The following is a 26,271-nucleotide window of genomic DNA, read 5'->3' as shown; positions in this document are numbered from 1 at the left end:
TTGTCATTTTAAGTGCCTGATGATAATAAAATTGTAGTACTTATAAATACTAGACTTTCACTAATGCAGAATACTCATTCATGAATTAGCTAAATGTGACCATATTATAATACCTCAAGTAAAAATCTTACAAATTGTCAAGTCCTTTTATTGTCTAATAGTAAATAATGCTAAGTTCATTCACTTTACTATCTGTGAATCAACTCTAAGGAAGACAGGTAATTTTTTGTTTTAATGTGACCATAGGTAAGTGTTTATGCTTAATTTAAGATATGAACATGCATTTTGGCCAAATAGCTTCTCTCAAATAAAGAATAAAAACTTACAATATATTGTATTCAAGTTTTAAAATATCCCAGCTTGGAATTCTCCAAAAAAAACCACAACTCCACTCCATGTCCCAGTATTCGACTGTTAAGAAGACAGTTATGTCTTCATGCATACTTCTGCTAGAGTCCTAAATTTGGGTTCCAGCTGATCTAAAAATTCAAGCCTTTCTTCTTCATGGTGTTCACTGCAACATCCTACAGAACCAGGTGTGGAGCCTCTTCCTTCATAGTTATATGTAAGGACGTAGTCTTGAGCATGGGTCTTATCTTCATTCTGATTGCACAGCTGCACCTTCTGCACAGCGAAAAATTAACAACACATTATTATTTTTTTTAGACACCTAAGCTTATTAGCATAAAAATTATTTCTTTGATTTACCTTTTATTGTTTAATTTTTAATCAGAGTGTGTCCTCTAATGGATTCCTACATACAAAAAATGCACATGATTGGTCTATATATCATATACTATAAAAGAAATCTTTAGCATGCTTTGAATAATTAGAAAGGAGGTCATATACATACAAGCACATGCACATGCACAAATTTTCTTGTTCAATAATAACTAAGACTTGAATAGTGCTTTAAGGTTTGCAAAGAACCATACATATATTATCTCTTCTATGTTTCCTTGATAAATCACAAGAAAAAGAAAAAGTAAATAACTAATCCTGAGCCAGGACCTGTGCTCAGATCTTTTTAATAGAAGTAAGAGTTACTAAGTCGGCTAAATACTACCTTTACCATGCTTGATTTCAAGCTCTGATTCCCAAAACTCTACAAATTGGGAACATTTACAAAAAGTTATAAATAGCAGGACATACAAAAGGAGGACATAAATAAAGTGGGTAAGTTAATATATCATTTTTTTCTCCTAGATATAACCAAACCTGTTCAAGAGAAAAAATATTACTTTCCTGTGAACAAGGCTAATAATTTTAAGGAAGATATAAGCTAATTTTATATTACTGAATCATAAACCCACTATTCATTATTTATGTCTTAAAGAATCATAATTTAGATGCACCCTATGTTATCTTTAAAAAATTGGGGAAGACTTACTTCACCAAGATGGGTTTGAGTAAAATTTTGCCATTCAGAATATCTACAGTTCTCCATCTCAACTTGTCCTCCCCTACAAGAATCCATGGTGTGGTGTCCTCCCCTGCATGAATCCAGAGTATGATGTCCTCCTCCCCGACAGGATTCCAAAGTCTGATGTCCTCCCTTAATCATTTCAAAGCATTCTTGCCCATTTTTTGCACCTGGTGCCAGTAGGCAACCTGTGTTCATATTCTGTGTAGTCAATCCATTTGTGCAATACTGAAAGAAAACAGAAGAGTTTGTATTTGAGATTAGGAAGAAAGTTAAAGAGGATACATAGAGTAAAAACTGTCATTTGGATAATGCCATATTTTCTAGTACATAAATATTTAAATTTTCAGAAAATAATTTATTTCTAGAATTATGAGTTTATACTTTTATCAACATTGCCCCTAGCTGCTATTTTTTCTGTTTTACAAAGAAATCAAATATTTGCTGCCTGAGGTGAATTTTTCCTTCATCTTCATCAATGAAGATACTTTGAATTTAATTCTAAAAATTATAATATAATAAATGTCTTACTTTCATAATTTACTATTTTCTTAAGTTAACAGCTAATTTTTAAAAATGTTGTATAGGAGCTATAAATGATATTAACTGTTTTCTCATAACCATTCCTTTTTCCAATTGGCAGTGTTTGCCCTTACTGGTCAATGGCCCATTTAGACATAGATAGTTTACTCTGAAATAATTCCCACAGCAGTAATTAGCTGCCACCAAAGATAAACTGTTTAAAGAGGGCAAACAAATGATAACTAATAACTGGGAGTAGGCAGACCTGTTCAATTATCATTTTGCATCTGATATTTTTTTACCAGATGTTTTTCTATCAAGTTCATGGATGGAATAAGGACAGAACAAAAATGGCTAACAGGAGAAGATAACCAAGATGGCTAAAAAGATAAGGAAGAGTGCATCTTGTTGGCTATATGTTCAAGAGTAAATAATATTATGATTTTCAAAAATGGAAGTGCCTTTGACTTCAATTCTAGGCAAAATTATAGGGAGCTAGGGAATATGACTAGAGATATGATTAATGAACATCTAAGACATTTTTTTCTCTTTTTTATCCAAATGAAGGGAAAGAAAAAAGATTCTTAATTATTAAAATTGTTTTTTTACAAAAGAAAAAGAATTAGTGATCCTAAAGAACCAATATGACCATTAAGAATATATGTTGTTAAGTGTTGTGTTAGTCTTGTCTTTCTTTTTTTATTCTTTATTATAAATGATAGCTGGTTGGGTAAGACAGGGAAAAGATATATTTAGAAAAGAAAGCAGCATAAGAACAAAAGACTTCAATACAATTTTGAGAAAGAAAAAATGCTCAGATTATTTTGAGATTTTTAAAAATGCCTTATTGAGATGAATTTTTTGTCAAAATCATTAGATAATAGATAGACAGAGCTAGGGAATGCTTACAGCTATATCTTACCTAGATTTTCAGAAAAGCATTTAATGAGTCTCTGGTGCTATTCTTGTGAAAAAATAATATGGAGGTAAGTGGATTGGGGGAAAGTACAATTAGTTGGATTTGAAACTGGCTAAATGGGTGAATGAAAAAGTAGTCATTAATGGTTTGATGAAAACTGGAAAATAGTTCTACATCAGAACACTCCCATATCCATGCTGAGGCTTGTGCTACTTAAGATTTTTATCACTGATGAATAAAAGCACAGACAAACATTCTTCTCATCTTGAAATAATATACAAAGCTAAGAGAAATAGTTAATATATTGGATAATTGTAAGAATTCAAAACGTCTTGGAAATTTGGGCCAAATTATTAATTAGAGATAAATGTAAAGTTGCACACTTGGGTACAATGACTCAACTTTAAAAGTACAAGCAATATCTGGGGCTACACAGAAGCTCATCTTTTTTTTTTTAAATGGGGGGGAGTCGTTAAGCAAGATCTCAGCCAAAAATGTAAATTCTTCTTAGATCTCATTAAGAAAAGGATAGGGTCCAAGAATAAAGAAGTTAAAGTGACTGCATTGCCCTGGTCAGATGATATCTGGACAACAAATTTTAGGAAAGATATTGATTAGCTGGATAATATGCAAAGGAAGGCAACCAGAATAACAAAGGGCTTCAAACTGATGTTATATGCTAATGAGTTGAAGGAACTGGATGTGTTTATTTCGGTTTTGTTTTTCTTTTTTAATCTTTATTTTAAGAACAAATTTCCACATACGTTTTCCAAAGTTATATGATTCATGTTGTCTACCTCCCTTCTTCCCTCTCCACCTCCTGGAGCTGAATAGCAATTTAATCTGGATTATACATATATAATCATGCAAAACGTATTTCCACATTATTTCTGCAAGTGAATTATCTTATAAGTCCAAAATCCCAAATCCTATAACAAACAAGTGATAAATCATATGTTTTCATCTGCATTTCTACTCCTACAGTTCTTTCTATAGAGGTGGATAGCATTCTTTTTCATAAGTCCCTCAAAATTGTCCTGGATCCTTGTATTGCCGTTAGTAACAAAGTCTATCACATTTGATCATTCCACAATATTGCAGTTACTGTGTATAATGTTCCCCTGGTTCTGCTTGTTTCACTCTGCATCAGTTCACTTAGGTCTTTCCAGGAACTGGATGTATTTAGACTGGATTACAGAAAACTTAAGTCTGCCACCTTTTAGTTTATTTCATTTCTTAAATCCCAAAAGTATTTTACATAAAAAACTTCATTTTTGTGCTCACCTTAACAAAGATGTCATCAGGTAGCAAAGTAAACCTTAACTGTTTGGAATGTTTTCTGACATTCTCTACTTTATCATCCTTTGCCACCTTGTGACCAAGCTGTAATTATCTGAATGTTCACTCACACCTATCATAAGCCTAGAAAGGGGAAATGGCCAAGTGTCCTCTGAAACGAAGTTTTTAGTTGTCTTTGTTTCCTTGATGTAAGCAATTCTGCCAACTCTTTTACTACATAGTATAGGGAGAACCTGTGAGTCTGTAGTTGAGCCCATTCTCAAAGACTTTCCAATCTGACAGAACGAGACAGAACTTGTGTTCAATAACAGTCTACAGATAGTCTTCAAAAATTTGTGGTCATCTCTACACCACAAAGAAGAATTTCAGAAGAACTTTAAATAGTTAAGTGAAATGTCTGAGGATTGTTTTACTATTAAGTAATGATATTATGAAAATTAAGTATGTGATGCACATATCCAATGATACATTACTAGATTGGTTATCAATAAAACTTTCATATTAAAAATATATTTATTCTTAAAATATAACCCACTTACCACTCTGTCATCTCCAGGGGCTTCAGTGTTTGATACAATAAGGTTCTGCTGAGCCAAATCATCAGGGAAAGGTTTTTTTTCAGGGGAGGAACCAGCACCTCCACAAACTAATGTAAATAGGATACCTACAGGAAGAAAAGAACAACTTGAGTAATACATATTAAAATAGTATGTATAAATGGTTCATTTCTACTTGACTACTTAGGCAGCTTCAGTTTGCTCTTATTTTCTTAAGATCTGGAACTCACAGAACAATGAGAAAAAGTATACTTTCCAAATGGCTCAAAATTTTATCTGATTCGAGTCAGCTTAGTTTATAAAATCAGAATTTTTCTCATAGATATTTACATTAAATTTTTTTAACCCTTATACTTCGGTGTATTGTCTCATAGGTGGAAGATTGGTAAGGGTGGGCAATGGGGGTCAAGTGACTTGCCCAGGGTCACACAGCTGGGAAGAGGCTGAGGCCGGGTTTGAACCTAGGACCTCCTGTCTCTAGGCCTGACTCTCACTCCACTGAGCTACCCAGCTGCCCCCACATTAAATTTTAAGGATAAATTTTTTGTATATAAATAAAAGAATTCCTTTGGGGAAAAGATCTTGAAAATTTCTCATTTTTTGCTTATATAAATAAATTCAAATCAAAAGATAATTTTGCCCTGAATGGCAAATGACATTGTTCTCAAACTAAAGCCATTATATTTTTTATACTTTTTATACTTTTAGCTGCATGTTCCAGAAATGGACAACTATAAAACAACTTCATTTTTGTTCAGAGTATAAATTATGTTATCTACATATTCAGCTACTATACATAATTGCTGCATTATATGTATACTTTAAATAGAATACTAACTATAAGAATGACTTAAAATTATTTTAAGGGATATTTTGTGCACTTAGAGCAGTGGTTCCCAAACTTTTATGGCCTACCGTCCCCTTTCCAGAAAAAAATATTACTTAGCCCCCTGGAAATTAATTTTTTTAATTTTAATAGCAATTAATAGGAAAGATAAATGCACCTGTGGCCATCACCGCCCCCCTGGATCACTGCAGCACCCACCAAGGGGTGGTAGTGCCCACTTTGGGAATCACTGACTTAGAGTAAATAAAAGTACTTACAAGACAGTAATGCTGCACCCAGGATCATGGCAAGGATGGCCCACTTTCCAAGGCTTACATCTTTGGCACCACGCACTCTACCTGTATAACTTCTACATTCACTTGGAGTAATACAGTCACATAAATTAACATTTAATAAATTGGATTTAGACATGCCAAATCTGTCTTTAACTATGATAGGTACTTCATAAGTCCCAAATGCAGGATCATTACGGAAGGACAAACGTGCAGCAGTATCTGAAAGAAAATAAAAGGCAGTAGTACATCTTAAAAAGCATCCAGATAAACACCTGTACTTCTCTGGAATTCTCATCACTCTTTGTTATAATATTGATGCTCCAAATGAGATCAGACCAAATACAAATATGGGAATACAAAAAAAGATAAAAGGACCCAGGATGGGATCAAAGAATTTCATAGTTAGAAGGAACCTCACTGTCCTGTTAGTGCAACCCATGCCTGAAAAAAAGAATTCTGTTTACAACATAGCTAACAAATGGGCACGTGGCCTTTGCCTGAAGACCTTCAGTGAACAACTACCCTTAAAGGCGGCAAGCTCCAAAGGGATTTATAACCCTCTTTTTCATATATCACATTTGTTTTGCTTTTTGGTAACTTCCATCCTTTCCTCTTCATTTTGTAGCCAAAGAAAATAAGTCTAACCCTGCTTCTACAGAAAAGTCCCTAAAAGACTTTAAAACAGATATAATATTGCCCCAAATGTTCTTTTCTTTACTATAAGTATCCAAAGTTCCTTTAGAAGCTGAATTTGAGATTCTGTAATGACCTATTTATTAATTTTTATTTTCATCATTATCATTAGTAATAATAATAGTACTAGCTAGTATTTAATAGTGCTTTCAGGTCAGCAAAGTGCTTCATATATATTAACTTACTTGCTTCCTTACAACCACTCTTAAAAGGTAGTTGCTGTTATTATCCCCACTTTACATATAAGGAAACTGAGGCCATTAGAGATTAACTTGCCAAGAGTTACACAGCTAATAAATGTCTAAGACAAGATTTAAACTCAGATCTACCTAACTCCAGGCCCAGTGCTCTTACCATTGTACCACCTACCTTCCTAGACTTGACGAAAGAAAATAAGTGTGGTATATAAACACTATGAGGGCATTCTGTAATAAAATTTAAATTTTTTTTATTTTATCATATTAAATTTTATTAACATTAATAGGTTATGTCGATATCAAATACATTAATTATATTAAAATTTAAGATTATATTGTTATAATATATTAATGTATTATATATTATTTTTTAAATTTAACAAATAAAATTTCCTGATGTAGAGGTTCCTTTGATTTAGATCAACTCAACAAGCAGTTATTAAGCAAATTATATGAATGACATTCAGTAGAGAGAGCCAGCTTTGGCATCAGGAAAATCTGAGGTTCAAGCTTCCCCTCTGAAACATGCTAGTTGAGGAACCCTAGGAAAATATCTTAATGCCTTGGTGCCCATGCAGCTCTCCAGGACTTGAAGTTGTGGAAAAATTGAATATCTACACTATGAGCCGGAGTTTCCTCCGGAGGAAGACCTAAACAATAAAATGACAGGGCCACACCAAAATAAAAATGTGGAAGGCACAAAGTTTGACATTATGGATGCAAAGACAAAACTAGCCTTGCCCTCCAGAAACTTCTGTTGGGTGAATCCATCTTTTACATATATAAATCAATACAAGATAATTTTAGGGTGGAGAAAGCATTAACAATGGGGACAAAGGAAAGTTTCCCTTAAGATGTGGCATCTGGGTTGATCCCTGAAGCCTAGTAAGGATTCTGAGAAATGAGAGGAAGGAAAGAAGGAAGGAAGGGAGGGAGGGAGGGAGGGAGGGAGGGAGGAAGGAACAAGTGAGTTCTGAAGGGACAGGGCAGGAGGCAAAGAGATGGAAGAGCAAGCAGTCACTTGGGCTGGAAAGGAGAAATTATGAAAGGGTTCAGAGAGGTAGATTGGAGTCAGAAAATGAAGGACTTTCAAAGCTGGCTGATGTGTGCTGAGAGCAAAGATGCTGGAGTAAAGGACACAACTCACTCAAATCTTCGAAACACACAAAAATAGAAAATAAATCACCTACATGAGGCGTTTTTTTTTAAATCATATATGTAGCATGTGTCTTTAGTCACAACATGAGGAATATAGAAATATGTACTGCATGAAAGCACTGATATAACTTATATCAGACTATTGTCTCAGGGAGGGGAGAAGGGAAGAAAAGAATCAGAATAGCAAAATATCAGAAAACAATTGTCAAAAATTGTTTCTACGTGTAATTGAAAAAAAATTAAATTAGAAAAAAAAAAAGGCGGCCTGAAGTTGGGAGGTCCTGGGTTCAAATATAGCTTTAGATACATCCTAGCCATGTGACCCTGGGCAAGTCACTTAATCTCCATTGCCTAGCCCTTCCTGTTCTTCTGCCTTGGAACCAATACTTATTCTAAGTATTCTAACCATTATTGATTCTAAAACAGAAAGTAAGGGTTTATTTAAATAAATAATAAATTTTTAAAAAGCTAAGCTGGGTAGGGTATATTTTGAGAAACAATAGGAAATAATAGAATTAAAATGGCTTGATTAAATCCATGTTTTAGGATGAATATTTTGATTGGACCAGAATGATTTGAGGGAGGATGAATAGAATCCTCAGCTATTTTCGAACCAGGCCAAAAAGGTTGGAACCTTATGGAACAAGAAGTGAAAAAGTTGCCTAATCTCTATGAATGTTATGTATATCTTGTTCTTGTCCTGCAAACAGGAAGTTAAAATGGACAATGATATCAATATTTAGATGCAACTAAGTGGTGATGAGATTAGAACTCTGGACCATGGCATTAGAAATACCTAAATTCAAATTCGGCTTCACACAACTTAAAAACTGTGTTTCTTGACAGTTATCTACCTTAATTTCCTCATCTATAAAATGGAGATAATAATAGCACCTTCTTCCCAGGTTTTGTTTTTTTTAGAATAAAAATGAGATAGTATTTTTAAAGGGCTTTACAAACTTTAAAGCTCTACATAAATACTAGCTAGCTATTTTTTATTATGTTTCATGGAATTTAAAGTCTTTTAAAATAATGTTTATTGATATATACCATTAATTTTGCTAAGTCTCCACGTTGTATCATCCCGTCCAATAGAATCTTCCAGGGAGAATTCAAAAGGTGGACCATTGATCGGTTCATCAGGATCCACAGCAATGACCTCTGCTGAGCCCATTCGAGTTTTGCAGATTATCACTGAATTTTGTGGTATGGACGGACCGTTATCATTCACATCATCAACGACAATTCCCAGGGTACCAGTACATGATCTACCATCTAAGGACACATGAATAAGAGTAACAGTAATGATGATAACAATACATTAGCATCTGGCATTTAGTGAGTACATTAGGATTCACGAGAACCCTTTTTATGATTATAATATAATGTATCTTTTAGCACTTAATTTCCTGGCTAACAAAATCCAATGAACATATTTGAGCACTTACTATGTGCAAAGCATGATGCCATTTGCTAGAGGGAGATACAAAGCATACAGCCCAATCTTTTCCCTCAAGAGACATTATAAGACAGATGTGGATTTTAAAATTAATATCCAGTAACTAAATATATTTTTATAAAGTTTTATTAATAATAAACTAACAAAAAATACTAGCTAAAAGGTATTAACTAGCCCACCCCCAAGAGCAAAAAGATAAAGAGGGAGGAGTTACAGCAAACTATATACAAATATGACCACGCAAACACAGGAGAGATTAAAGAGAATTTTGGGAAATACAAAGGGACTTATGGGGGATGCAGTCCAAGGTTCAAAATCTCCATTTATACATACATACACCCCTGTGATCCTTTGGGAGACCAGTCTCCCCAATGGATCATAAAAAACACAATTAACTTATAAGTTACAATAATTTGTGGATAAATAAAAAAACAAAATTAATGATTGCTACATGATTTATTATCAGGTGAATCAATACCCGCCATTGGAATTGGAGAAGGGTACAACTTTTTCTGACTGGAGTGGTCACAGAGGTCATAGAGGAGGTGGAGTTTGAGCTAGTCTGGAAGGATAGGTAGTCAAAGCTAAAGATCAGAAGTATTAAACACATGACTCTGAAATGTAGCCCAAATCAGACTAAAATATGTGGAAAATACTGCACAGAATGAATAAAAATACAATAAAACCCAAATAACATTACATTTTAAAATTGAGTCAATACAACTAAGTCAAATACTTCCCCCCAAGGTGATCCTTATGTATAGATTAATGGCCCCAATTTCTATTTGTGTTTGCTCCCACTCTTGTAAATCATTTCAAGTGAGTAAAGTAGCATGAGCAAAATCAAGAAGGGACTGAAGCAAAACAAGCAATGCAGTTTGATCAGACAGTTGAATAACTTTTAAATGCTTATAAAGGTTGAGGGAAAGGGGCTTGATGACCAGCTAAGTGGTCTGAACTTTACCATATGGATAAAAAGTAGCCTAATCAAAATGTGATTTTTGGAAGATTAGTGTAGCACCAGGATGGATTGAAGTGCAAGGAAAAACTGGGAGTACCTTTAGATAAGTTACTTCATCCCTTACTTTCTGCCTGTCAGTCACTGGACTAGACAATCTTTAAATTTCCTTTTAGCTCTAAATATATTATATCTGACATCACTTTCAGTTATAATTTTATGATCTGTTTCCATATCCTGTCAGCATGTTATTAGCAGCCTACCAATGAAAAGAAGCTTGACTACACACCCCACACTCTGCCCCCCGACCAAACATATAAATTCTTTTGTGACTCGTTTTCCATTTCAAGGCAGCCCTTAATACACAGCATCTCAAAAGTCTGGGTGCCATTATAAGTTTTTATGGCTTAAAACAGCACCATGACTTTTGAAATACTCTGTATTTCTTTCAAGAAAGGAGAGCAACAAGATTAACAAAAGGCCAGATTTGATGATTATCCCATACTTCCAAACCTTTTGATGTTAAATCTTTGATGAGATCTTCAACTATTTAAATGCTACAATGATGATCTTATGGAAAAACATTCCAAAGTTAATTGCAATTCAGTGGAATGATTCTAAATGTCTCCATTTACTACAGGGAACTATATCAAGACAAAAATGAGGTAGCACTGGATGGTGTGGGTTAGGAGGGGAACACTGGGGTAATAAGAAACACCCAAGTGAGAAATTCAGAGAAACTCACTAAGTCTTGTAAGAACCAATGAACATTTATTCAGTGTTCCACTATGTGCTAGGAACTACACAAAACACTAGTGATATAAAATTAAAAAGAGAGTGAATGTAAACCAGAGGAAAATAAGTAGAACCAGAAAAAATACGCATAGTTATGACAAAGAAATTAATAAAAACAATACCAGAAGACAACTGAACAAGAAAAATTGTAATGACCAATCCTGAAACCAAAAGTCAGAAGACTATAGATATCAGGATATGGCAGAAGCAGGTAGAAAATTGATTTTAAAATCGGGCTAGAAGCTTTTGTTTGAGGTCAGCCACTAGGTGACCATAGACAAATCACATAACCTCTTTAATTTCAGCTTCTTCATCCATAACATGAGAAGATATTAAAAAATATTCAGACATTGAACTAATTAATTAAATATATTTGTGGCAACATATAGATTGTTCATTTTAGATCTCTATTCTTTTAACATGTTTAGTGTCTTAACATTTTTTGTTTTTTGACTATTTGTTCAAACACTTAATTCTCAGTAATTTATTCCACAACTTTTTCCTCAATGTAGTGGTAAAAAATCTTCTTGGAAGTCTCATTATTCTCACTTGATTAACAATATTACTGACATAGAAAGAAAATTTCTATGGCTCTCCTTAACTTAAAAGTTTGATGCCCAAATAGTAATTTAAACACCCTTGTCAGCTATTATTTTTTTAAGACATACTTTCCTCAATATGCAAGTGTACAAATAATTCTGAGTCTAAAGTACTAGATGGCAAACAAAATTGATGCTTATTTAAAGTTTTTTATAACTCAAATTAATGGTACAATGATGAAATTTTTGGTACTATATGTTTATATTTAAAATGAGATCCTATGTAAAATCAGCATGCATACATTCATCACTCTTAGAGGGCTGAGGTTATAATTTAATTATTTTTAGTTCTTTTAAGCAATTGTGAGTTGTATTTTTTTCTAGTACGACAGCTTTGGGTACAGGTATGATTTATTGGATATCAAGTCCTTACTTAGTATTATGTCTCCCCTTTTGGAATGTAAGCTTCAAGGGGGCAAGAAATATTTTTGCTTTTGTTTTTTATCCTCAAAACTTAGCACAGTACGTAGCACATAGGAAGTGCTCAATAAATGCTTGTTGATTGGAAAGGACTGATATCCCCTACTGGATTCCTATGGGAAAGATCTACTTCGAAACAAGGTTTCCACAAACACATCAACCAAAACAGTTACTTGTTATGGACCTTCTGATCAAAATTAATAGTAAGAGAGACATGACTAACTAAACCCAAACTAGCTTTATAATTATAAAGACACTGATTTTCCACATCTTCACTGAATAATTTGACTTTTTACTAAGATATTTCAACTAGGTTCTGTGTTTCTTCATATTGTTAATTTCATAATGTTTCTGAATGCTTTCTTTGACATCTCATAAATATTTACAATCTCCCTACTACCTACCAAATATTGTTTCAGCATTCAAGAGCCTCCACGATGTGGTTTTAAGCTACCTTTCCATTCCAGCCTTTCACTACTCCAGGTACTCAGTATATAAACAAAGTGGACTAATCCCTCTGACCTTATTCTGCCCTTTCATTTCCATGCTTCTGCTCATACCTGTTGTTACCCACGACTGGAGTTTGAAAAACTTAAATTAATATCCATTAACTCCAAATATTACATTTTATAAGATTTATTAGTAATCACTTGAAGTAGAAGAAATACAAGAACAAAAATGAAAGCCTGAGTAAAGCCATGTGAGTAAAATTCTCCTGCCTGGCACTCACCCAACCACCAAAGATGCTTTTATGGGAGCAGAGAGAGAGAGAGGGAGGAGCTACATCAAAATATATCCTCCCCACGTAAGGATGTAATGCAAATATGCAAATGGGATGCTGGGAGAGAAAGTCCTGGGGAGCAAATTCTAATTACACAAGTTCAAACCCTATCAACTGAGAGAGTCTTGGGGAGCAAATTCTAATTACACAAGTTCAAGCCCTGTTATTCCCTGTTAAAATATCTTCCTTTACTTTAAGAACCAATTTTACACTCTCTTCCAATAATCTTCCCTGATCTCAGCTATACCTCTCATCTCCCTCAATTAAGTTGGAAATGACCATTTCCTTCTGAATTCCTCAGAGTACTTCTTTATTTGGAATTTTTCTGTATTCATCACATAATTATATGTATACATCTTACCCACTCTCTTTCCCTCCATTAAAATTAAAAACCCTTGAAAGTAATTTCTCATTTTGTTTTTTTATCTCTGTATTGTCACCACTAACCACAGTGCCTTGGCATATAAATGCTTAATATGCTGCTGGATTGCTTTACAATGAAAAAATAGATTATATCTAGATATCTGTGATATTATGTTTAAATGACAGTATGTCCCAAAATAGATTAAATTTCAAGTTTCACTAATAATGAATATTAAATTAGAAGTGGACATAAATTATTAACTTACAGGAATCTTTTTCTTTTACCCTAGTGGAGAGGGGCAGGGGTTTGGGCAGAAGAAGCAAGTACTGTTGATAAGTGCCAATTTCTTCTCTTCCCTTTTCTGTACTATTTTATTTCTTTAAGGAAAAAAATAGCATTCTTACCTCTATCTGATACCCGTACTGTAATATTGTGCATTCTGTTTTTGAAGGTAATTGACTCTCTATCTAAACTTCTGAGGATTTTGATCGCACCGGATGCTTCATCAATTGTGAATAATCCTTGCAGATCATTTAATGCTTGATATCTGTTAATAAGGAATTAAAATCAGAATCTTATAAAATGTCAGAAACATTAAAAAGAGTAACTGTGATATAAACATTTCATATTCTCCAATTTAAGAAATATACTAAATATATAATATTAGTACCTCATTCTATTATTGTTTTTAGTTTTTGGGTCAAAGGCTTTGTAACCATTGATCTGTGTCTCCAGTCTTGTGTTTTCTTTCACATGAATAACTTGCATTCGAGGGCTGCATTCAGGCCCTTCATCTTGGTCTATAACATTAACAGTAACTGTAGTTGTGCTTATGCTTGGAGTCCTTGAACCAGCAGGTCCACAAAATGGAACCTGATTAGTTACACCAATTTGCAAGACCACCTGGCGGGCTTCTTCATAATTCAGTCCCTGTAAAATCAAGGCCATTAAATCAGAGTCAAATCTATGCAAGCTCAGTTGTTATTTGGTAATGCTGATTAAACTCAGGGATTTCTGAATTTTATAAATGCTTTTATATTCTCTCAAATTTCCTTTGTCATGACAAGGGAATAAGGAGTGGTAATATCAAAGAATAAGAAATGTTCTTTTTTTTCCCCTCTCCTATTCCAAACAAATGCTTTTGCTTTACTTCTCCACTAAATCTGCTAAAAATGGTTCAAGGTTTGATTGAGTACCTTGGCTCTGAAGCTTAGCTGGTGGTAAGAACAATCCAGTTTTTGCTTATAAGCATTTTTCAAGAAGTCAGGAAATGTACAAGAATTTATCATAGATGTAAAGCCAGAAAGAACTTTTAGAACTTGTAGTCCAAGCTACTGATTTTACAGATAAGCAAACTGAGGCCCCTCACAAAGACTGTGAGTCACCCTAAGTCACATATGTAGTAATTAACAGCAAAGCTGGCATTTCTGCCAAATTGATAAACCCCATGCTGTTTCCACTACACTATTGTGCCTAGACTCCTCAAGGGTACATTCCCTAGAGGAAAATTCAAGTATCAAGTGTTTATATCTTTACCAAGATTGAGAATCAAGGGCTCTCTCTATGAATTGTATATGTTATATGATTTTATAAGAAGGACATCAAGACATTTCTGTCCTAAGCTCTTACAAAAAGTGAGTAACAAGCTCATGGAATTATATCTGAAGTGAAGAAGTGACAGAGAATGTCCCTTGAAATGTGGATGTCAGCCCAGGTCAATTTTCATTGGGTTATAGGAGCTACCCTATTCCTCATTGGGGAAGTCTGCCTTCTGATCTAGCAAAAAGCTTCTCAGGGAAGGAACAGTCCCAAGATTCCCTTTTACCATGGGAAGCTATTTACAACTCACGTTTTGGGAAAAGTTTTTTTTTTTTTTTATAGGCTAGGGGCTATGGTCCTCTGAAATGGTGAGGTGAAATGGCTCCTTATTCTTAGATATGAAAGCTATCAAGGAATCAGAGCCCCCCAGTCCCCAAATAAAATTATAATGGTCAAACAAATCCCTCTGTATTTTGTCACCCATAAAAACACATCTGATATATTGTGTTCTATTCTGGGTGTAATAGTTTAGGCAGGATACTGATAAACTAGCTAGAATGAGACCTGGTGAAGAAAACTAAGGTGATAAGGGAACTCTAAACCATGCCATATAAAGAATGATTATATAAATTGAAGAAATTTGGCCAAATAAAATACTTGGGGGGAGACATTATAGTTTTCTTTAACTGTGAAAGGCTTTGGAAGAAGGAACAACCAGATAGTTCCAAAGATTAGAATGAGTACCAAGTGTAAACTAAAAGGAAGTATATTTGCCACGTTTTTTTTAAACTTTCTAAATATCAGAACTAATCAAAATGGAATGGTCTTATTAAGTACTGAACTACTTATTTTTTAGAAATATTCAGGGTTCTAGAGGTAAAAATTCTAATTCTTAAGTGGTGCCTTTCACATTTCTAGTGTTTCTTAGGTCTGAAATTCTAGGATTCAAATATAATAATTCTTTATGTGAACATTTTGCTCCCATGTCTATCAAAATTACTCTGCACTAAATCTGGTATTTTTTTTTACTTCCCAAATGGAATACTCAAAATTTTCACCTTCTTACCTTGGAAACAAAGAGAATTCCTTGATTGCTTTTGGGGTCTGTCTCAATGCGGAAATTTCCATTTTCATTACCCTTTAAAATGGTGTAATTAGCTCTCCAATTGGGAGTGTTAATCAAATCTTTATCTTCTACACCTAGTCGAAGTATTTCCACATTGCTTTTATTTTCCTCTACTTCTGTGATATACTGAAAAAGGAAAAAAAACCACTTTTATTACTAAATATTGTTATAGAAAGATTCTATGACATAAATGAAGTAAAAGTTATTTTTCCTTGTTTCCCAATTTTCTGTGTATACACCATTTAAACTATGAATTCAAATTGTGGTTATATTCTTGAGTTACAGACTAGGCTAGTCTTATGTGTTAGAATAGATGGGTACATAGGGATATATGGTCTCAAGAAGCAAGACATGTTTCTCACCAAAAATTATTTCTTCCTAGACTACCACCTATGCATAAGACACAGTCCATGCAGCACTTACATTTGATTTCAGAATTATTTTTTTCAGATGTTTTGCTTTATGGCAAGCAGAACTACAGTAGAAAAAGTACTGGATGGGGGAAGACAGTAAAAGAAGGAGGAAATACATGGAAAGACAAGGCGGGAGAAAAATTGTCTAGGGCTTGCCCTGTTTGAAACTGAAACTGTTCCTTTTCATTATGATGGAGAAATAACACCCGTTGAAATCCAAATGTCAACTTAACTCTTACTCATTTTTATAATCTAAATGTCAACTTTATCCTTACTCAGTTCTACCCAAGTTTGTCATTATTTTTCTCTATGTTACATCTACTATTATATTAGACAGTATGACTCAAGATGGGATGTAGTAATTTTTCACACTGGTATTCAACATTTGCTTGAGAGATTACATTTGGGAAAGATATGCCCTTACAGAGGTTCTGTGAAAAACTGGCAGGTGGTCATTCACGTCTCGAAGTGTAATTGTGCAAGTTGACTTAGTCCACAGACCAAAAGGCTGACCATCCATGTCTTGTACTTTTACTGTCAAACAGTATTTGTCCATGACCTGAAAACAAAATAAAGTGTTCATTACTGGAGTAAAAGAATTCAGTGATACATACCAAATATACATTTTTCTCAATACATGGTTAATGACCATAATAATACAAAATTGAATTTATGTAATGTTTTTTAGTTTTCTGGGAAGTTTAATACACTATCTCATTTGATTCTCCCAACAGTTCTACAATGTAAATGGAGCAGGCATTTTTATGGCTTTAAATTTTTTCCTCTAATTTCTCTATTTCTGATGATGGTGTCACTCTTCTTGTGATTACTCAGAGACCTGTCACCTTTAATATTCCCATTCAATTAAATAAGCATCTTTATTCCCCCCTCCCAATTAAATCAAATGCCAAGTTCTTTTGTTTCTACCTCTGATATCTTTTGAATCTCCTCTATCTTTCTACTTCCCTTAAGACCATACTATTTTAGATCTTCCTTTTTTTCATCATATCATAATAGCCTAAATGATTTTCTATAAACCTAAATTCTGACCTTTCCAATCTATTCTTTAGTCTGGTGGCCAAATAATCTTTGTAATGCCCCTGCTTTAATCATGCCACTCCTACTTCGAATAAATCATTGATAACTCTCATTGCCTACTGAAAAAAACATGAATTCCTAATGCTGTCATTCAATGCCCTTTATAGTATGAATCCATCATCTCAGAAATGTAGGAAAAATGGGATACAGAAATAACAAATAACCAGGACCCTAATGCCAAGACTAACAGAAAGAAGTAAAGCAAGTGGTACTAACCCTTATATGGGACTATCTAGAGTAGTCAGAAAATGGGAAGTAGACTGACATATCTTAGAGCCAAGAGGCCAAAATTGGGTGATGGGGAAGGGTGTAGCAGGAGCAAGTTTGAGCAGAGAGAATGAATTTGGGGCAATGTAGTGCTTATGGCTTTTCTCCCTTTGTGTTTTCATTGTGGCAAATGGTAGTGTACCTTCAGGATCTGTTTAGGGTCATAGCTTGTGCTGCTCCAGCACCATTACTTAAGCTGAATTAGAGAAGCCAAGTCACTAAACATTTCTTAAGTGCCTACTATTTTCATCTGCCTTTTTTCATTTCCATGTTTTCACTTTCCCCACCCCAGTCCCATATGACATGTTTTCCATCTATTCATCAAACCATCCTGTTGAAATTTCTCTCTTTTTTTAAGGTTAAACTCAGGTACTACCTCCTCTTTATCCTCTCTTACAGCTGAAAGCATCTTTTTCTTCCTCAAATTCCTTGGCACTTTGTCTGGATCTTACCTCCACATTGAATACATTCTGTAGTGTGTCATTTATTTGTACATTGTCTCATGCAACCTTTTAGAGTGTAAGTACTCTAAGGATACAGAATATGCCTTAATTCATCTTTCTACTTGCAGTGTCTAGTACAGGATCTTACACAGTAATATTTAGTAAACATTTCTTGCATTTGACTTCCCAATTTTACAGATTAAAAGAAAAACTGACTTTCTAAAAGACTAAGTGCTTTTTTCAAGACTATAGTAACACCAGTATCCCAATAAGACTTTTCCACTATACAGTGAAACAAGTCCCAGAAATCCAAGCTATGCTTCAAAAGAGAAGGTAGCCCTGTATTTTCTATTGCATCTACTCTTCTGTTTTGTTTCACTAATTAAAAGTAAGAGTGATGTGTTTGAGGAAAAAAATGTAGTAAAAGAAGTCAGGAGACCTTTGTCCTAACTAGCTATGTGACACTGTGCAAGATATCTATCCTTCTTAGAAACATGCTTTTTTGGGGGGATAGGGAGGCAGGGTTAAATGTGTTTTATTGTAGACAACCTTTATGATATGTTTTTTTAAAAATCCAAATAAATCAAGGTCAAAACTAAATGAATAAAGACAGTTCAAGATGACATCAGTCCAAATTTGTCTAAGTTCTGGCATTGTGTAGATGGCAAAAAGCAACAGTCACTTATGATGACGGTTGATACAAAGTAATTAGCTGATTTTGTTCTGATCCCCATCAGCATGCAACTCCTATATAGCAACTTCTCCCCTCACCATCCCACCTTAAACACATATATGAAAAAGACATGAGCTATTTACTCTTCTAGAATCTGAACCCTTAAATTTAAAGCATTTACAGAATGGAGTAGGTCACTTACAGACATATGTACTGGCTAAGCAGGCTAAAGAAAATTAGGTTTATTAGAAATTATGGAAATCAAGACAAAAGAAAGAAGGAAGCTGAAATCTGAATGTTCTAATACTATCTTAACAAATTCTCAAGTATGGAAGAAATGCCCAGGGATTGAGGAAGGATGGAGAGTAACAGAGAAAAACATTAGATATTAGGGTTAACAAATTATTGCAAAGTTCTTAAAAAAAGGATCAGATTCAACATGTCATAAAACTGATTTCACCTCTGCTGGATGAGAGGCGGTATTTACAGTGGGCTTATTGGGATAGTTTAGATTCAAATCGCACTTCACATATAAGCAATGTGACCCTATACAAATCATTTGACATTTTATTTCCTCAGTTTCTTCATCTGTAAAATGAAGCATTGAATTCAGTGGCCTCTGAGTCCCTTTCTGGTCCCAAATCTATGATCCAATGATGACTGCTTTTCTTGAGATTTTAAAAACTAAATTAGTAGAATCTTTTCGATGGGAAGATATCTCTAATTTTAAAATAGAAGTCAATGATAAAATGGGATTTGCATTACAATTATTTTTTTCTGAAATATATCTATTTCATAGAGCAAAGAATACAAATAATCTACAAAATATATAACTTGTGAGTCAAATGAAGCAAATCTTTGATTTCTTATTTTCAAATCCCTCTTTGTTTTTCTTGACTTTGAGCAAAATGACATTTCTTGAATTTGGCATAATTCACACATATAGATAAAAAAAATTCTAAACCAAAAAAATAGCTATTAGCATCATAAAAGGATTCATTTCTTAGATTTACAAATTCCACTAATATAATTTTAAATGTTTTAGAGCAGTGATTCCCAAAGTGGGCGCTACCGCCCCCTCGTAGGTGCTGCAGCGATCCAGAGGAGCAGTGATGGCCACAGGTGCATTTATCTTTCCTATTAATTGCTATTAAAATTAAAAATAAATTAATTCCCAGGGGCTAAGTAATATTTTTTCTGGAAAGGGGGCAGTAGGCCAAAAAAGTTTGGGAACCACTGTTTTAGAGAATTTACTAATACAACTTAAATTTTAGATTACTAAAATTCAAGGTACATACTATTTCCCAGGAACACATACCAAAACAAATTATGCCTGGATGTCTATGTGCTTTTATAGTTTTTTAATATTTAAGTTACCTCTCTGTCACACCGAGAAGATGTGGTGGTGATCACCCCTGTGGTGGGGTTTATAGAAAATAATGAAGGTGCTTTTGGCTGCTGCTCTGTAATCATAAACCTCAGACGAGTATGTATTGTGTCAGGTTCATCCGCATCTGTGGCACAGACTTGACCCACTGTTGTACCTACAAATTGAAAAGACATCTTTAATATGCATATACTTTACATGTCTCCATGGTGCAGTCTGGAAAAAGGACCAAACCTTGGAGTCAGACAGCCAGGTAGCAAGGAAAATCTGAGTTCAATTTTAGCCTCTAACACTTACTATCTATATGAACTTGAGTAAGTCTTTTAATCTCTGCCTTAATTTCCTCATGTATAAAATGTACACTTAACCTTTCACGGTTTTTGGGAGGATAAGATGAAAATATTTGTAAAGTACTTTACTTTATAAAGAGCTGTGCAAATGGTAGTTATTGTCATAGTTTTAAAAAATTATTATTTTTGTTGTTGTTATAGACCTGAGTTTTGAATCCTTAACACTTATTACCTATTTAACTATGTGTAAGCTACTCAATTTTGAAATAGGCTTTGTTTCCTCATTGGGAAAATGAAAATAATAGCCTCTGTCATTGGAAGATTCAATTCAAATAATGTATTCTAATCTACTTTGGAAACCTTAAAATGTCCTCTAAGTAGCAATTATTGTTATTTATTCATCTTCACACCTAAAGTAGCAGAAGCATGGTATAAAAGAGAACCATCTACCCATTTTGCAATCAGAAGATGTGTTCTCAATTCCTGGCTCTGTCACTGACTTATTGAGTGGCCTGGGCAACTACTATCAGGCTCAGTTTACATATCTGTAAAATGAAATAATTGGGAAAGATTGAAAGTTTCCTCAAGCACTAATATTCTATGATTCTTTGAAGAGGATATATGACAAGGCTTGCAGTCAGGAAATTGTACATTCATATTTCACCTCTAACTTTTACTAACTCCAGGCAAGTCACTCGACTTCCCTCATGGCTCAAATGAGATTATTTATATAAAGTTCTTTGCAAAATCTAAAGACATATATATATGCATGCTAACTACTCCTACAAAGTAAAACCTCTGTATTAATGATTGTCAAATTTACTGTCCTTACCCTCCTACTCACACTCCAGGTCCCAACTCCAGCTACTTAGCAGGCACTTTTGCTCATATGTCCCACTATCACGTCAAACAAACATTCAGCACTGCTTTTCTCCACTTTCCACCCAAACTGACTTCCTTTATCAAACTGCCTTTCTTTATAAATGGTACTACTATTCTTCTATTCAGTCAGGCATGAAATGTTGACTTTTTTTTGGCTCACATGCTTTTTTTGTCTACACAACATAGAATCCCTTCCTCCTTCAAGACTCATCTCATGAATAACCATTTATATGAAGCTTTCCCTCTCCCCTTATTGTTATTGCTTCCTTCCCTAAATAATTTGTAATTACATCATGTTTGTTTTGTACATATTTGCCTCTTTTTGTATCTTGAGTGCTTAGCATAATGCCTGATACATAGAAGGCACTAAGAAATGTTGCTTGTTATGTATCTTTATAAGTGTGTTTGTGTGTGTGTGTGTTTGTGTGTGTGTGTGTATGTGTGTGTGTGTGTGTGTGTGTGTACACACACTGTTTCCCCAACAGAATATAAGTTCTCTGAGAGCAAGGGCTATTTCATTCTTTTTTTTTTTTTATATCAGGGGCAACCAGCACAGTTCTCTACACATAATAAGGGCTTAGTAAGCTTGTGGAAGATTAATGCTTTTGTAGGAATATAATTAGAGATAGTCTGGTTTTCTAGGGTTAGTTGAAAGAAGGGAATTTTGTAACATCTAACATCCCTCTAGGACTCTTCCACAATAAACTTTGCTCCTACAGATTTATCCTTTTTTCAATAATTCCATTGCCAATTTTTATTCCAAGCCCTTACAATTCTCATGCCTAGATTACTGAAATTGCCTTCTGACTGTTGTCTTTTCTTTTTTTCTTCTGATCTAGTTATCATTAAGAAATTTTAAAGCCATTCTCTGCTTATGGGTTATACAAAACAGGCATGGGCCAAGGCTGTAGTTTGCTGACCTCTGCTCTAATCCATAAGGCATAGATCACTGCCCGAAGAATCTTTTCTAAACAATATTTTCTTTATGTCATTTCTCCACTCAAAAAACTTTCGTCATTGAGGTGGCACAATAGCTAGAGGACTTGGCCTGGAATCAGAAAGACCTGAGTTCAAACAGGGCCCCAGATATTTACTGTGTGACACCTGCTTCTCAAGATTGTCATGGAATAAAATGATAATATTTGTGAAGCACTTATAATAGTGCCTGGCACATAGTAAGTGCTATATAAAAACATCTTCCCTTCTTTCAAAAAACTTAGTGTCTCTTCACTACTTGTTACATTTCCCAAATCCTTCTTGCTGACTTTTCAAAACTTCATAAAAGCTGGTTCTACCCTATTAATCCAGCTTTATTTTCCATGAAATCTCTCATTGTGAAATGAGAGAATCGTTTTTAAAATAAAGATCCTATATTTATTCATATCTCCATGGCCTTGCTCATGTTATTTCCCTTCATTTGGAATACCTCTCCCTGAAGGACCTCTTTACAAAATGCTATCTACTCATCAAGGTCAAAGTCAAACTCTATCTCCTATAGTGTGACCACTCTAGCTCACTCATTTCTCTCCTTTCTCTGAACTCTTACTGCACTTATTTTCTATAATCATGTTATTTACAATACTAAATAAAATATATCTTTCATTGTTTATAAATTATTTCATGTTTCTAATAATAAAAACACTAATAATTATCATTCACATTTAGATGTAGTACTTAGGGTTTACAGAGCACTTTGGTAAAATTGTAAAGTATTATTAATAACATTTTACAGATTAAGAAACTGAGGTCTAGAACATTTAAGTAACCTGTGCCCTGTCACATAGCTACCAAGTGTTGGAATTAGGACATAAATCTAGAATTTTGACTCCTGGACTAGTGCTCTTCCTATTATGTTACATTGTTTCATCCCTTTATAAAATATTTAATGGGAAGATGGTGACCTGTACCTTTTGCTATTCTCACCACAACAAAAGAAAGAAATGATCATTCCCTGTACCCTCCTGGGACTTGCCATCAAATGTGATATAATTGAACTCTTCTACCTATACAAGTTGTATCTCCCAATAGAATGGAAACTATTGAGGGCAGGAACTGTCTAAATTTCATATTGTATTTCCCGCACTGAATAGTGTTCAACACATAGCACTTAAATGTTTTTTCATTCATTTGTTGAATAAATGCTTAGTAGTTGTCATATTCTACTTCTGTATATGCATGACTTATTTGATATTGGGTCAAGTTTAATAAATCTTTTATTTTTACTCTAATGTTATTTTTTAGAGTTTTACTTTCTCTAAGTTCACTGCTTTCAGATTAAAAGAAACATTTCCTTTTATTTTTCCTAAGCACTATCTCTTTCAGGCTTTAGAAGTCACCTCCTACACAAATATTTCAGTATTTGATGAACATATATTTACTTCATAAGATTATTAATTTTGCTCATACTCCTGTCCTTTGCCTTTCCAAAAAATGGTATTTTGGGAACAGAAAAAAGTAAATGTCTCTGGAGTGCCCAATATTTGTCCACTGATCTTAACACAATTCATTAGTTAGACATGTTGATTAATTAAAGAGGTCTTTCTTGAGTCTCCTACCTCAGAATTGCCATTTTAGAAATGCATATTTTCTCCTAAGTATATTTTCTTATCCTCACCATAAAACAGGTCACTGAAATACATTCCACCTTAATATAATCTATCATTAAAAGATGCACTTACCAACTTCACAATTTTCATCAATTTCAAATTCACAAGGGTCTTCAGTGAAAACTGGGGCATTGTCATTTTCATCCTCAATTTTGATTTCAAGGGGAAGTGGAAGGTCTACAGAATAACCATCTGGAGTTGATGCATAAGCAACTAACTTTTTTTTTAAAAGAAAAAAGGGAGGAATAAGCAATATCTGTAGATTATTAAAATAAAATGTAACAAAACCTATTCTAGTTTTAAATATTATAAATATCATAGAGAGAACTACATTATTAAAATGTATTCATTTTTAGACTGATGACATATATATTTTTATATTTAATACATATTTATTTAGCATTTATAATGTGTATGATACAGAGAAATTATGAAACTACTTACACATTAAAGCCTCCAAAATATGTAAAGTAAGTAAAACAAATTACATTGCATGTTTTGTCTTCATATTAAGAGAAACAAAAAAGGAAAAAAGAAAAGAAATTCATTCAAGAAATTTGAATATAAAATAAGGATTTCAGTTTTTTCTTTAAGAAAAATGTCCAGGAAAAATAAGAGATGTTGAATAACTTAAATTTAATTAGAAATATAATTAAAAGAAAAATAGTGGTTCAGGAAGAGAATGAATGAGTTAAATTATAATATAATCAAATAATATAATTAAATTATAATAATTTATTCATTAAAATATAATTAAAATAATGGAAATAAATAAGATTGAATATTTTAAAGCTGTTATCTTCAAAACAGCCATGAGAAAAGCATAACCTTAAATTACCTCTGACTCTCACAGAAGAATCTAGATTAGTAGCTAGATTTATTTAAGTCCTTCAAATCAAACTTGCATTTTATAGAGACAGAAAGAAGGGAGACAGAAAGCAGAAAGACCCCCAAAGTGGTCATCTTGCCTTTGCTTGAAGTCCTCCAGTGAGGATGGTCACATTATATATTACAAGTTAGCCCATTCTACTTTGGAGGACTGTAAATGTTGAAAAGTTTATCCTTTCATCAGACTAAATAAAAAAAGAATATTGTCTGTCCATTAAAAGAGAAATACTATGTTTACATATAATATTAATAATTTTAATACATACCCCATAAGAGTCACATTGCTCACGATCTACAGAGCGAGTAACATAGAGTTTCCCATTATCTCTCTCTATGTAAAACAAATTTATAGGGTCTTGATCAACTCCAGGTCCTCTTATTGAATAATAGACTGTGTAATTCTGTGCTGAGTCAGACTGAACCTATAAAGAAAGAGGAAACAAAAGTCAAGATAAAATGAGAAATGACTAAGCATACTTGGGTCAATATATTATCTTATAAGTTACTTACAAGATTATATTTGATGAGAAAAAGATCTTAATAAAAAAGAGTTATGTAAATCTCTAAAGTATTATGAATATAGTACAACGAACAGCATAAATATAATACTTAAAGTTAAGAAAATAATAATAGATTTCAAATTGACAAAACTGGAAGATTAGCAGGTTACCAAAGAAGAAAAAGAAGACTTGTCCAGCAAACACCACAGTTATCTAAAATGTTGATAGTATTAAGATTCTGAATATCTGGAGTTAAGCTCTAATAAAATATTTTCTTCAAACTTTTGAAATGGGATATTTCTAAAATGTATTACACACTTTTCTTCCATTAATGGTTCTAAGAAAATATGATGTCAGATGAACGACTGATACAGGGAGTCAGTTGTATCTGCAAGAAAAAAACTATAAATGGGATAGCAAGTGAATTGATCTATGGAACAGTTAATGCCACAGAGGCTGAAGTATTAATGTGTATACTGCCTCACCAGTGCCTTGGAAGATGACTTGAATGATGCTACAACATGTGTCTGTTACATTCTATCAGGTCTGATTAAATTTATATTATTGTAAAATGCCATTAACTGCTGAGTTAGTGAAGACATTAAATTATGAATATCATTTATTATACCATGTTGTAAAATAAATAACATGATACATTTGATTAGGTATTATTAAGATATATTCAAGAAAATAACTCCAAAGAAAAAACTTACATAGCACATTAAGGTTGATGGAACACTTCATATGCACTAACTTCTTTGATTCTTACAACACTGTAACATTATTTCCATTTTACAGGTGAAAAAACTGGGGGCTCAGAGAAGTTCATGATTTGCCAGTGATCAAATAACTAGGAATCATGAGCAATGAAATTTGAACTCTGATCTTCCTTT

The 26,271-nt window shown here is 33.6% G+C and overlaps 1 protein-coding gene across 1 annotated transcript in view; it reads right to left on the bottom strand.

The window, feature by feature from the left end:
• Positions 1–426: 426 nt before the first annotated feature.
• Positions 427–26,271, bottom strand: part of DSC2 (desmocollin 2) — a 43,604-nt gene continuing 17,759 nt past the window's right edge. Inside the window, exons 5-16 of the mRNA XM_044682917.1 lie at positions 25,145–25,300; positions 24,063–24,207; positions 20,203–20,369; positions 16,769–16,903; positions 15,872–16,057; positions 13,937–14,196; positions 13,671–13,813; positions 8,941–9,165; positions 5,825–6,061; positions 4,703–4,827; positions 1,391–1,651; positions 427–624 (exon numbers count right to left, since the gene is read on the bottom strand). Coding sequence (XP_044538852.1) covers positions 427–624; positions 1,391–1,651; positions 4,703–4,827; positions 5,825–6,061; positions 8,941–9,165; positions 13,671–13,813; positions 13,937–14,196; positions 15,872–16,057; positions 16,769–16,903; positions 20,203–20,369; positions 24,063–24,207; positions 25,145–25,300 — 2,238 coding nt within the window. The remainder of the gene's footprint in view (positions 625–1,390; positions 1,652–4,702; positions 4,828–5,824; positions 6,062–8,940; positions 9,166–13,670; positions 13,814–13,936; positions 14,197–15,871; positions 16,058–16,768; positions 16,904–20,202; positions 20,370–24,062; positions 24,208–25,144; positions 25,301–26,271) is intronic.

This window comes from Gracilinanus agilis, chromosome 1 (genome assembly GCF_016433145.1).
Source record: "Gracilinanus agilis isolate LMUSP501 chromosome 1, AgileGrace, whole genome shotgun sequence".
Taxonomy (NCBI): Eukaryota; Metazoa; Chordata; class Mammalia; order Didelphimorphia; family Didelphidae; genus Gracilinanus; species Gracilinanus agilis.
This window is presented reverse-complemented; position numbering and strand designations above follow the sequence as displayed.